The sequence below is a fragment of the Etheostoma spectabile genome, chromosome 14 (genome assembly GCF_008692095.1).
Source record: "Etheostoma spectabile isolate EspeVRDwgs_2016 chromosome 14, UIUC_Espe_1.0, whole genome shotgun sequence".
NCBI lineage: Eukaryota > Metazoa > Chordata > Actinopteri > Perciformes > Percidae > Etheostoma > Etheostoma spectabile.
The window spans coordinates 17,954,670-17,966,644 of NC_045746.1; the positions used below are offsets into that span (position 1 = coordinate 17,954,670).

Genomic DNA, 11,975 nt, shown 5'->3' on the forward strand with positions numbered 1-11,975 from the left:
GGGGGGGGGGGGGAGGATACATTTTGGGATTTTTTTAGTGTTTTTGTAAAGTTTTTGGGATCCAAAGGGGTCAATGCCTTGCAAAGTCTCAGCAGAGATGTCGATTGATCTACAAGAGCTCCGTTTGTACTGAACACTTCAATGCAAAAATCACAAGATTTAATAGTGCCTGAACCAATAAAAGTCCAACTAAGACATCAGAAAGTGGACTTGGGTCTGGAGGGCACTGCATTCAGCAGCTCTTTACAAGTCTCACCTCACTGACACATGCGGCTCAACCTCCTCACTCAGCTGAGGGCCGCATGTGAGTTGGATTGCCAGACAGAGGTCTAAAAACAACACTGTGGGGGTGCCTGGGTAGCTCAACAAGTAGGGTGCGCCCCCACATACAGAGGGTCAGTTTTCGACACAGTGGCCGCGGGTTCGGTTCCAACCTGTGACCCTTTACTGCATGTCACTCCTCCTCCTCTCTCCCCTCTCATGTCTAAGTTGTCCTGTACAAGAAAAGCCTAAAATGCCACAATGAATCTTTAAAAACAACACAGTGTTGATACTTTCCAACAGTCTGACAAAAACAGAAAGGCCCAGATGAAATCTGGTTTGTTCCAGTTGCAGTGTTAACCAACTGTAAGAAGTATTTCAGATAATACCTAGATAAAATACCACAATCTGAAAGTACTCCATCAAAAGTAAAAGTCCTGCGTTCAAAAACATTACATAAGAAAAGTATTATTAGCAAAATATACTAAAAAGTATCAAAAGTACTCACTGTTTGTGTCTAGTATGTTAATTATAGTTGTGTCTACACAATAAATTCTACCTTGAAATTTGAAGAAGAAATGAACAAAATTACTGTCAATTAATGTTGGAGGCTGCACACTGAGGAAGGCATGAGCTGAGATGTTTGGGCTTGTTAATCTCCTTCTTTAAAAAAAGACTAAAGATAGTTATCATACTATCTTTTATTCAGAGTGGGAAGCTCTAGTTGCAGATTTCTGGTTTTCCAGTGATCCTTTTACTATATTGGACTTAATTTAAAATGTTTTCCTTGAGCTGGTGGTGCAGATTAAACACTACTAATATTACAAATATGATGTGTAGACAATGTACAGTCTGTGGGTGATTTCATTGCACACGATGTGGCCTATTCATTGTGCATTAAATATTAGGTCATAAAAAGTCAAAGGTGAAAATAAACAGATTTATCACTTTGATAACTTCTTCTAAATTCATCCCTGGGACGTAAATGAACTCACTCCAGTTCCCGGCTGAGCTGGGAGCTCTTGATGTCCTTCAGCACGTCGTCGGCCTTCGTCAAATAATCGTTAAACCTGTCGACTGTGACTTCCCAGGGGTTCTTCTCCTCATCATTAGGCACACTTCTTGCATGGCAGCCTGGGAGTTAAACAGAGACAAACAAACTCAAATATTCACATTTTGATGTGGAATCAAAACGATAACTAAAAGATGGAAGACATTTTGGCAAATATATATACCATATATATATATATACATATATATATATATATATATATATATATATATATATATATATATATATATATATATATGTATATACAGTATGTGTAAGTAAACATGTACATTTCGGATCCTAGTGGCCTGAGGGTAGAAGCTCCTCCTGAGCCTCTCCTGACCTGGTCCTGAATCCCCTTCTTGAACTCAACAGGGAGAAAATAAACTGCTCCCATGTTCAGAGAAGACTTGTGACTGTTTACAATTTGAATAGCTCATTTGGCTTCCTTTACTTATTGTTATTATACTTATTATTATGCCTTGCCTTGCCTTATTAGGCTATTACTATTACTGGAGGACCCTGGAGTGGGAGCTAATGGCAGACTTCTGGAGTGCTGAAGACTTTCAAAACACAATCTCAATGTGTTTCCTTTTTTTTGCTTTATCATTCATCCTTCCTTTCTTTCCATATCTGTCTCTCCCTCTTCCCTTCTTCCTTTCATTTCTTTCTCTTTTTCTTTCTTTCTGTCAATCCTCCTTTGCTTCCTTCTGTTATTTTATAGGTTTTTATTCACTAACTTTGCAGCAGTCGTCAACTTGCCATCAGGAAATACTTTTTGTAGATACTGATTTTGTTTGTGTGTACTTAAGTATTTTCTTCTTTTAAATGTACGCATGTCTTCTTCCCTACTTCTGTAATGTTGAAAAAGTCCAATTAAAATAACATATGACAGCAAAAAGACTGAAGAATGTTTTATGTGTCCCTAAGAAGACATGTTAAACTCACCTGACAGGACAGCCAGCATAAGGATTACTGCAAACACCCTCATGATGAAATCTGGAAAATCATACAACAAATATGTTGAGGTTAAAATGGTCTCAACACTGACATACAGGTTTTAGTAAATTCAGTCACACCTACGCCTATTTCTTTCTTTAAAACTTAAATGTATAATGCATAATCAACATGACTGTTTTTAAGCAGACTCTTTACCCATCTAGTTTAAATAAACACAAACTAACTTACTAACTAACCCTGACATTTGACACAGTGACAAACAAGTCAACAACTTTAATTCAACCACTATGAGACCAAGCAGCTGTTAAAAAAGTGTGGGAATGGTCTGACACTTACCTCAGTGATCCTGATCTGTGACGTCCGTGTTAGACTGACTGAGCTTGTCAGTATTTATACAGTTTTGATGCTGTCTAATAAATGTCAGGATTGCCGACCTGTGTCCGAAGTTCCCAGCATGTTGGCATCTTTTATTGCAGTGTGTGTGTGTGTGTTATTTTGGCTCCACGTTGCACATCAAAAGTACACCAAGCACCGATCAGAAATTAGGAACGTCCTAAATATCCAATCAGAATTCACATGGGGTCAAGGCCTCTGTGGGCCAGTTTGATTTCAGTAGCCAACAACTGCTTTGTAAACAAAATATAGTGCAGTTTGTGTGTGAAGTAATATCAGTGTGCCATCAGCTCAGAAACCAATCAGAACGTCACACTGCCCTTTTCTATCACAACCACAATGCTATTGATAACAGCCCAAAAGCCAAAGGTCATTTATCAGTGTCCAACTGATTTGGTTCATAGTCCTGCTTTAACAACCTCTGTCTGCATTTTTACAACTTTTATTAGATGGAAAACCTCCCATACAGATTGGGGTAATGACTAATAACTTTATTGTCTGTAAGTGTTGAAATGTACTTCGCCCTAAGAGTTTTTTTCAAATAATGATTAACAATTTCTCTTTTTTAGAAACAAATCCCCCCCCCCCCACACACACAGGTGTGTGAGTGACACACGCTCGTCATTACCACTCACTTAGACAAAAATTGAGAAAAGATGACATTGAAAGACTGTGTAAATTGACGAGGAGTCGCAAGTAGATTTTGCTTTATTTTGGTGGGTCCCAAGCCAAAAAGGTTGGTTAGACAAGAAGTTTGTGTTCTGTAGTTTTTATGTCAGCTTGACTATTTGAAATAAAGGCTTTTGTTTGCTTCCAAATTTAATTTTATACAACTCTGAAGTTCTATTATTTTCATACATTGTCAAATTGTTCTCTTTATTCAGGTGATTTTTTTGGTTTATTAAGGGTGAGGCGTAAAGTTCCCTGTGGGTCGCTGCTCTGCCTTTCTGTGTTTGCTGATTTACTGAACAGCAGCCACTGTGGCCATAATGGTAAATACTGACATTAGTTTATATAAAACATCTAGCATGGCCGTTTTCAAAGGGTTTCTCGCCCCTCAATAATCTGAATAAAAATGGGTTCTATGAACATCCACAAATTTCTTCTTCACAGACACGCCCACTTTATGCCAATCCCATGCAGTTTGGGACAAAAAACCATGCAGTCTTTCTCATGCAGTATACAGTTCTAAAATGGTATATTTAAATATGTCTGCATACTGGGATCTTGGAGTTGCACAAATTGGGTTTAAATGGAAAGCTGAGACTTTTGTGGATTCAATGATTAATTGTGTGAAGATGTTAGTCCCCTTAGTAGCTATTTCAATTTAGGGAGACTGTATTTTCAAACTTGTATCACTGTGTAAAATGACCTGTTGTGACCTCGAGGCTAAACACAGTCTAATAAAACTTCCCAACCACAAACTAACGACCTACATTAGGACATTCAGATGATGTATGGCTATCACAGATATTGACTATACACTGTTATCTAAAATTATTGCAATATTGAAATTTGCAAATTTACAGGAAACCTCTTGCCTTCTCTCATTTTTTACACAAGGTAAAACTTAACAGGTCAAGTTGTATTAACACAGAGCGGTAAATTGATGCAGTAGACCAATCAAGTTTACATTAGTAGTTAATACTAAAACGTAGCCTATTAGCAAAGTCATGTTGTCTAAAATAACCATGTTAAGTTGAAGCTTTAGTACCTAACTTTTTTTACATTGATGAACATGTTACATTCTAGTCTCGCTTTGCAAACCATAGACTGTTCATATTAATATACAGTCTATGATTTAAACGTGTGTTGCTCCAAAGCTAATTAAGACTATCAGCTCCACACATCTCTCTCTGTATTTCTCAATATGACTACGTTCAGAAGATCATGTCTTTCGGTGACTTTCCCGTGCAGCAGCTTGAGTGAAGATAACTACCTCTTCTGAAGAGTCCAGCATGTTTTTTTTAATCCTCCGTGTCCTCCTTGGCTACAGGCAACTGCGTGGAGGAGGGGTGGGGGGCATGTGCGGTCAGGTGAGGCTGCATCATGTGGATGCGCTGACAGTTTTGTTGTCATTACTTAGAATTCCTCATGGGGGCGACAGAAACTACAGACTCTAGCGTTAAGCCGATCATTAAAAACAACTAATGTGATTTAATAATGAATATGTTTTGACAAAACATGAAAGAATAAGAATAATAACCACTAAACAGCTTCATTAACACCACATCTGGGTTTACAGTGTGATTTCTCAGCCGTTTCCAGAATAGAACTGCTACGCCGTAAAATGCACCTCTCGCAGAAATCTCCAAATGTCAAATGTTTTTGATAACAAATCACAACATGGATTTGTCTATTTTGTTTCTTGGGTCTTGGTGTCCTAATGTGGTATTTTGGTGGGATTTTTCATGAATTCTTGAGTGGTAAAAAATGATTAAATTGTACACCTAATCTGTGTAACAAACGGTATCAACCCCAAAACCTGCTGCAACAATTTATGAGATGTAAGTGAGCTTGAGAATGGCCATCGTCAACTCCTATCATATCATACAATGTACTAAGCCCTTTTACACTCGCAGAATTGATTTAAATTCATTAACTAATTTTATATTTGTGATTGATGGATAAAAAATCTTCACACAGTGCTGAGCTGCATCTCAAAATAATCTTCAGATTCCCAGATTTCAGATGATCAACCACTTCCATGTTACATCAAGGCCACTGTTGACCTGACGTCTCCCCCTATACATCCCCCACCCCTGTAGAAAAAGGGGGGCAGAATGCTGAGGGGTTAACAACAACAACACAGCTAGAGCACAGTTGTAAAGTCAGCAATGTGACGCAATCATTTTAGTTACACATTAAAATCCATGTGAAATCTGTTTAAAGTTTGATAACATTCGCTTCTGGTCACACCAGACTAAATAAAGCTGTGGCAGCAAAACCAATCCGTCTGTATTCATTTGAGAAAGTGTGTATTTTATGAAGTCACCTTTTCATTCATGAGAAAGAATTACATTTCTCGAAAAACCTACATTAACTTGCTCTAAAATACCTTTGTGAGGTTGTGTTTGATGCGTAAATAATATTTTGGACAGCAAAAGTTACATTTCATGTTTTGTAGCTCTTTTCTTGGAATTTTAAATACAAAGAAAGTGACAACGCAATATACATAAAACCTGTTTATTGTTGTTTAACAGATTAAATCTTACAGTTGTAAACAGTAACATATCAGAGGAAATACTGACGTTATTCCTTCCAGAGCATCTCCATCCACAGAAAAATACAAAATGAGGTATTGCACTATTTTTTTATCCGTCCCATAAACACAACCCTAAAAAAACAAAGTATAGATATTATTTCATTTACTGGGTCGTCTTAGTGAAGGACTCCCACAGAGCCGTCAGCTGCATCTTCAGGTTCTGGGCGTCCACATCCAGCTTGGCCCTCAGCTCCTCTCCTCTCTGAGCCAGGTTCTGCTGGATCTCCTGGGTTTTCTGGGTCAGTTGGGTCTCAAAGCTCTGGACTTGCTGCATCATGCTTCTCTTATACTCCTCCAGGCTCTGCTCCATCTTCTCCCTTATCTCCTCGGTGTAGGGAACCATCTGGGCCTGCAGCTTGCTCACGCTCATATCCAGCTGCCCCTTCAGCTCCTGGCTCTTCTGCAGCAGGACGGCCTTCAGGGCCTCGGCGTCCATGGATTCAGCGAAGGGGGCCGCGTCCTTCTTCAGCGCCTCCAACTGCCTCTGGAAGTCAGCGACCAGCTCCTCGGTGTAGGGCTGCAGGCTGCTTCCCACGGTGGTCAGATCTTTCTCCAGACGGTTCTTCAGCTGCTCGGCCTCCTGGGAAAACTTAGACAGGAAGTCCTGGGTCAGAGGAGCAACCTGAGTACGGAGAGCGTTGGTGAGCTTGTTAACGGCCTCGGTGCTCTCAGAGATGAGGGTGCTGCCGAGACACAAACAAAAATAAGTCATTAAAAACGTATGCTCCTTCTTTATGTGTCCATTTCCCGCTCCTTGCTGAAACTTACAACTAAAAATGTGTTTTTAACTTTGATTATTGCATATTTGGTCAAGAGTGTGTCATTTATGTATACATTGTCCCTGCTTCTTTTCTGTATTTGTTGTTTATTCTTGTTAATGTTCAATGTGTTTGTGTGTAGGACATGCACCAATCACCGAGGGAAATTCCAATGTGACAAAAAAACAACCTTTCTGATTCGGATTCATGTTACAGAGAAATGTTTTTGAGGATTTGGAGTTTGCAGTAGCTTTATTTTCCTTGGTAAATGTGTCTCTGTCACTTTGGGACTAGGGCTTACTTACTTCACTTCCTTTCCCAGCCCAGACCGTCTGATCTGCTTCAGGGAGTCCTCGGCAGTCATAGTTGCCTTGGCGACGTACTCCCAGAAAGCATCTTTCACCATGTCGACCTGCTGCATGGGCGGGCCTTGCCACACGACGTTGGCATTGCAACCTGCTGAGAGAACAAGAGTCAAAATCATGTATTGCCACATGTTCAACATCGATTTATCATAAGAACTCATCAGAACAAAAACATGTTCATTCAACACCGAAATTACAAAACCGAGCCTACTTACCCACAAAAACTGCAAGGACGAGCACCACGAGGACCTTCATGACTGACACTGCAGCTGAAAAGAAACACGTACAATTAGCTCTTTGTGGTTATTTTTATGTATTTATCTCATAATCTGAAAGTGACGTCCTCCTCCGGGTGTCTCACCTGTGTGGATGAGCTTCAGGCTGTTGAATTGTGTGTGTGTGTGTGTGTGTGTGTATGTGTGTGTGTCGTACAAAGCTCATGACTCAGTATATATAGGCAGCTGAGTCGTACCGAGGAAACAGGAGTAAAGTTCAACGCTGAGTGCCCTGCTGTCACTGCTGCTGCTTCCACATCACACTGTCCGATCACGGCATCTATCAGACAGATGTTATTCAAAGAAATAAGTGGTTTTATTTTGTAATTGTTGTGATAGCTGTATTTCATAGGGCATTTTCTTGGTCTATTTAAAGAAACAAAAATGTTCAATTTAAGGTTTCAAATTTCAAATTTTCTATGTGTGATACAAAGACAATACAATAAAATTTTAAATAAAAGTAATGTACATGTCTGCCTATATATGCCTTGTAGGTTTTGTGCTTTGGCTCTGAGAGCAAAGCTTTATTTATATGTTTAAAATGAATACATTAGAAATGGATGTTGTGTCTGTTGTTGGAGACAGGAGCCAAACATTTTAGACTTGAATTAACAATCAATAATCAGATTTTCTTATAAACATTTCAGAAATGATCAATAATGACAATAACAATAATAATATCTTGATAAACAATCTACACCCATTAGCGTGTTAGCATGCTAATGTTTGCTTATTAGCACTAAACACAAAGTTCAGTTGAGACTCATCAGGGGGAATGCCATTAGTTTTTGCATGACTTTAGTCTGAAACCACAATAATCCGATGAATCTCTGAACCAAATTCCGTGACTTATCCAACAGTTGCTGAGACATGTTGCTTAAAACTACAAATGTCAACCTGATGGCGGCACAAAAGAAAAGGCGGAGGATCATCAAAGTCAGTAGGATTCACAATCTAGAGACCATGATGTATGCTGTATTATATTTAAATGTAGTGGAAAGACACTCCTCCCACACTATTTCACTTAGTTGTGACAAACAGTACCACTGCATTGTTTTAAGTTGATTACATTTTAAGTTAAGAAGCATAGAGTAAACATACACATTGATCCACATGCTTGCTCTCAGCTTAAAGCCAGTAAAGTATTGTTGTCAGAGGTTTGATAGGTCAGTGAAATGTGAGCAGGACTTTGATCCAGTTGTACCTGCAGATTGTCTTTAATGAGGAATGTTATGTTTCCCAGATATAACAATTCCCTCCTGACAAACTGATAAAACTCATAAAGTCTTCCTCCCAGGTGAAACTACTGATAAACATCCAGCTGTTCTCATATGACGCACACAGCAACCTTTAAACAAGTTCTAGGGAGGAGTGGATGACGTTTGTGACAATTGTGATGAAGTGGAAGAAGCTAAAGTTTGCAACGATTGTAATCTACCAGCTCAGTGCCAAAAAGCAGAGAGGCACAGATAGAGACAAGCTGGTGAACATAGTGAAGTATTTAGCAGTTAAAGAGACAGACATTTCCATCAGGAGGTGGTGGAGACCAAAACAGAGCTATAAGAGAGTGAAAATTGTACTAAAATCCATCAAGTGGGAAGAAACACGACTCCAGTGGGATGCTTATGTTGCTCAGTGTCTTCTGGATGTGGTTTCTAACACGTTCCCCATGCCAACTTTAGAAGGTGATGTTTCTTTATATCAGCTCCTTGCACGGCCCCCAAGATTCCCAAACTTTACGTACATGTATTTACTATATACAAATTATAGTTGTTTGCTATAAGACTATTAAACTATTTGAATTCCCTGGTGTCCACAGCCTTCTGTTTATGCTGAACGTGATGCAGATTTAGAGGTGTCAAACCATTACTTAACCCATTCAGATGACATATGCATCACAGGATGAATAACGCAATGGCACTTAAATTATGACGTGGAGTGCCATCAGTGACAAGACTCAGTCCAGCGGGGCAGCCAGAGAAGGACTTTACCCTTCAATATGGCTATAAAAGGTCTTAACAAACACCCGCACAACACAAGTCATCAAACTCAGAGTGAAGAAGTGACAAGCTGCCTCTGTAAGGTAACTGTTTTTGTTATTAATTAAACACTCAAATTAAGTGCTGGATTAAACACTTTTACTAATTTTGAAAAATATTTTTTTCTTTATCCAACAGAGTCCAAATTCAATCATGAAGGTACTTGTGGTTCTCGCACTTTTTGCTGGTGAGTGGCGTTTTACCTTGAAAGGAAAGCTTGATTCATGTAAACCACAACTGGTTGAAAAAATGTTGAGGTTCTACTAAATCTAATGTTCATCCACAGTTTGCAATGCCAACATTGTGTGGCAAGAGCCGCCCAAGAACAATTTGGACTTGGTGAAAGATGCTTTCTGGGACTACGTTGCTAAAGCGACACATACTGCTGAGGACTCCCTGCAGCAGATCAGACAGTCTGAGCTGGGACAGGAAGTGAAGTAAGAGCAATGAAGAAGCTAAATGACATTTAGAAATGAGCTATGTGTTTCAATGTTATAACGGTTTTCTTTTCTGCGTCTGTCAGCGCCAAGATCTCTCAGAGCGCTGAAACAGTGAATCACTACGTCGTTGCTCTGCGGGCTCAGGCCGCTCCTCTGACCCAGGACTTCATCACTCAGTTTACCCGGGAGGCCGAGCAGCTGAAGGCTCGTCTGGAGAAAGATCTGACCGCTGTGAGCACAAATGTGCAACCATACGCTGAGGAGATGGTGGCGCACCTCCAGAGGCAGGTGGAGGAGCTGAAGAAGGAGGTGGCACCCTACGCTGAGTCCATGGACGCCGAGGCCCTGAAGGCCGTCCTGCTGCAGAAGAGTCAGGAGCTGAAGGGGCAGCTGGATATGAGCGTGAGCAAGCTGCAGGTCCAGATGGTTCCCTACACCGAGGAGATAAGGGAGAAGATGGAGCAGAGCCTGGAGGAGTTTCAGAGGAGCATTGTCCCCCTGACCCAAAGCTTTGAGACCCAGCTGACCCAGAAAATACAGGAGATCCAGCAGAACTTGGCACAGAGAGGAGAGGAGCTGAGGACCAAGCTGGACGCTACTGCTCAGGACCTGCAGGCTCAGCTGGCTGCTCTGTGGGAGTCTTTCAAGACGACCCAGTAAACCGACTCCTCCGTTATTCTCCACACACCAAATATTGACCCAATATACCAAATAAAAATCTTATAACCAAGTTCAGTCTGTTGGTGTCTTCATTAGCATCCAAGACTTTTTCACTGAAGAGAGATTCAAACCGAGATCATTTAAATATCCAAGTCTACAATAAATAGCAAATTTTATGACACATTTCATGACTCCGTCCATTTAATCACTTTGTGCAGGAGATGACTAAGTCCAACATTTTACACTTTTTACTTACACAATGCATTGCTGAGCAGCAATTTCCAACAAAAACTTAAATGCTCGTTACATCCAGGATTAAAGAATTGGATTGAGATCACTGCTCATTCGTTAACAAAACTAACACTATCCTGTGTGTGAAGCAGTAATGAAAAAATAAAAACAATTTCAGTGGGGATCCTGGTACACGGTTCAAAAGTTCCATCTCAAATCACAGCTGAGGACAAATCATTCCTCTTTATCAATCCTCTATTTCTTGACTCTATTAAAACTCATTCTTTATGTTTCATGATTTTCTTTATTTAGTTCACTCAGTTTAAGACTTTTCTCCAAATATCAAACAATATTTTCAAATTTGTTGACCTAATATCAAAACATGTTCATACACTTAATAGACAAACTCTATAGTTTGTTTCAGATTACTGTATTTCAAAACTCATATTGTTATTTGGAATATTCTTATTCCGAGGTTTCCGCCCTTTAAGGGGAGACAACGTGTAACTAATAGATATCATCATGAAACTTCCATAGTTGATTAATTACATTGATACAATTATTCTTTGTATTACACGTTCTCTGAAAATTTCTGTTTAAATATGCACAAGGCATTATCTTATTAAATATGTGCTAATTTCTACACATTTCCAGAACACAGATCTGAACATTGGATAAAGGACCATTAAAGGTCGTTTCATTTTGTTGACATGTCAAAGTCAAAGGTTTTTACCAAGGACATTTTGGATATTTCTTTTTATCAGTCCTTAAATCTAAAAATACTGTCAACAGCCAGCCATTTAAAAAAAAAAAATCATTTTCACCATGTTTTAGGAATAAAACGTTGAATAATAAAGTAAAATGAATGATGTGCATTTTGGATGTTTTCTTCCCACTAGTCTGAAAGAAGACGTTATGGAAGCTAACCAGCACAAAATCTCAATATTGACTTTGTGCCTGTAAAAACTACGGTACGTTTTTGCCTGTGGTGTCTCGCCTTAGACGGAAGTTTTCCCTCGCCACCATCACGCCAAATGCTTACTCATGAGCTAAAGTTGGGTCTCTTTACATGTTAGCGTGGTCTAGATCGGCTCTATATGAAATGTGTCTTGAGAGAACTTTGGTTATGATTTGACCTAACTTAAAAAAGGGTTTTAAGGCAAAGTCTAAACAGATTTTTGACCCACAGAGAAAAACCACAATAGTACCTCATTTACCAGGTTTGGTTACTGACAGAGAAATTCCTTTTTATAAGTCTTTTATTTCATATTTCTCTG

The 11,975-nt window shown here is 39.4% G+C and overlaps 3 protein-coding genes across 6 annotated transcripts in view; 1 reads left to right on the forward strand and 2 right to left on the reverse strand.

Annotated features, from left to right (window-relative positions):
- The window catches only part of apoea (apolipoprotein Ea), a 4,049-nt gene extending 1,230 nt beyond the window's left edge, over nt 1–2,819 (reverse strand). The window contains exons 1-3 of the mRNA XM_032536135.1: nt 2,609–2,819; nt 2,261–2,311; nt 1,257–1,395 (exon numbers count right to left, since the gene is read on the reverse strand). Coding sequence (XP_032392026.1) covers nt 1,257–1,395; nt 2,261–2,303 — 182 coding nt within the window. The 5' untranslated portion in view covers nt 2,304–2,311; nt 2,609–2,819. The remainder of the gene's footprint in view (nt 1–1,256; nt 1,396–2,260; nt 2,312–2,608) is intronic.
- Nucleotides 2,820–5,837: 3,018 nt separating this feature from the next.
- On the reverse strand, nt 5,838–7,471 carry apoa4a (apolipoprotein A-IV a). 4 transcript variants are annotated; one of them, XM_032536146.1, is made up of 4 exons: nt 7,415–7,441; nt 7,272–7,322; nt 6,994–7,147; nt 5,838–6,613 (listed from the first exon to the last, which is right to left on the reverse strand). In XM_032536146.1, the coding sequence occupies exons 2-4, from the start codon at nt 7,306–7,308 to the stop codon at nt 6,034–6,036; spliced, it is 771 nt and encodes a 256-aa protein (XP_032392037.1). In that variant the 5' UTR covers nt 7,309–7,322; nt 7,415–7,441; the 3' UTR covers nt 5,838–6,033. The 4 variants fall into 4 exon arrangements, with proteins under 4 accessions (XP_032392037.1, XP_032392035.1, XP_032392034.1 ...); XM_032536143.1 differs by having other exon boundaries at nt 6,034–6,613; nt 7,269–7,322; nt 7,415–7,471; XM_032536145.1 differs by having other exon boundaries at nt 6,034–6,613; nt 6,994–7,144; nt 7,269–7,322; nt 7,415–7,432.
- Nucleotides 7,472–9,312: 1,841 nt separating this feature from the next.
- LOC116702060 (apolipoprotein A-IV) lies at nt 9,313–10,926 on the forward strand. The gene is made up of 4 exons (XM_032536139.1): nt 9,313–9,411; nt 9,506–9,554; nt 9,654–9,804; nt 9,891–10,926. Exons 1-4 carry the CDS (start codon nt 9,328–9,330, stop codon nt 10,465–10,467), a joined length of 861 nt encoding a protein of 286 aa, XP_032392030.1. The 5' UTR covers nt 9,313–9,327; the 3' UTR covers nt 10,468–10,926.
- The last annotated feature ends 1,049 nt before the right edge of the window (nt 10,927–11,975 follow it).

What these genes read in the sequence shown, in the direction of transcription:
- apoa4a (XM_032536144.1), bottom strand. Translation starts at nt 7,308, where the DNA reads ATGAAGGTCCTCGTGGTGCTCGTCCTTGCAGTTTTTGTGG. An exon ending in CGTCCTTGCAGTTTTTGTGG is followed by an intron (nt 7,148 to 7,268) that starts GTAAGTAGGCTC and finishes TTGTTCTCTCAG; the next exon opens with CAGGTTGCAATGCCAACGTC. An exon ending in GGGCTGGGAAAGGAAGTGAA is followed by an intron (nt 6,614 to 6,993) that starts GTAAGTAAGCCC and finishes GTGTCTCGGCAG; the next exon opens with CACCCTCATCTCTGAGAGCA.
- LOC116702060 (XM_032536139.1), top strand. Translation starts at nt 9,328, where the DNA reads ATGGCTATAAAAGGTCTTAACAAACACCCGCACAACACAAGTCATCAA. An exon ending in GGTTCTCGCACTTTTTGCTG is followed by an intron (nt 9,555 to 9,653) that starts GTGAGTGGCGTT and finishes GTTCATCCACAG; the next exon opens with TTTGCAATGCCAACATTGTG. An exon ending in GAGCTGGGACAGGAAGTGAA is followed by an intron (nt 9,805 to 9,890) that starts GTAAGAGCAATG and finishes TGCGTCTGTCAG; the next exon opens with CGCCAAGATCTCTCAGAGCG.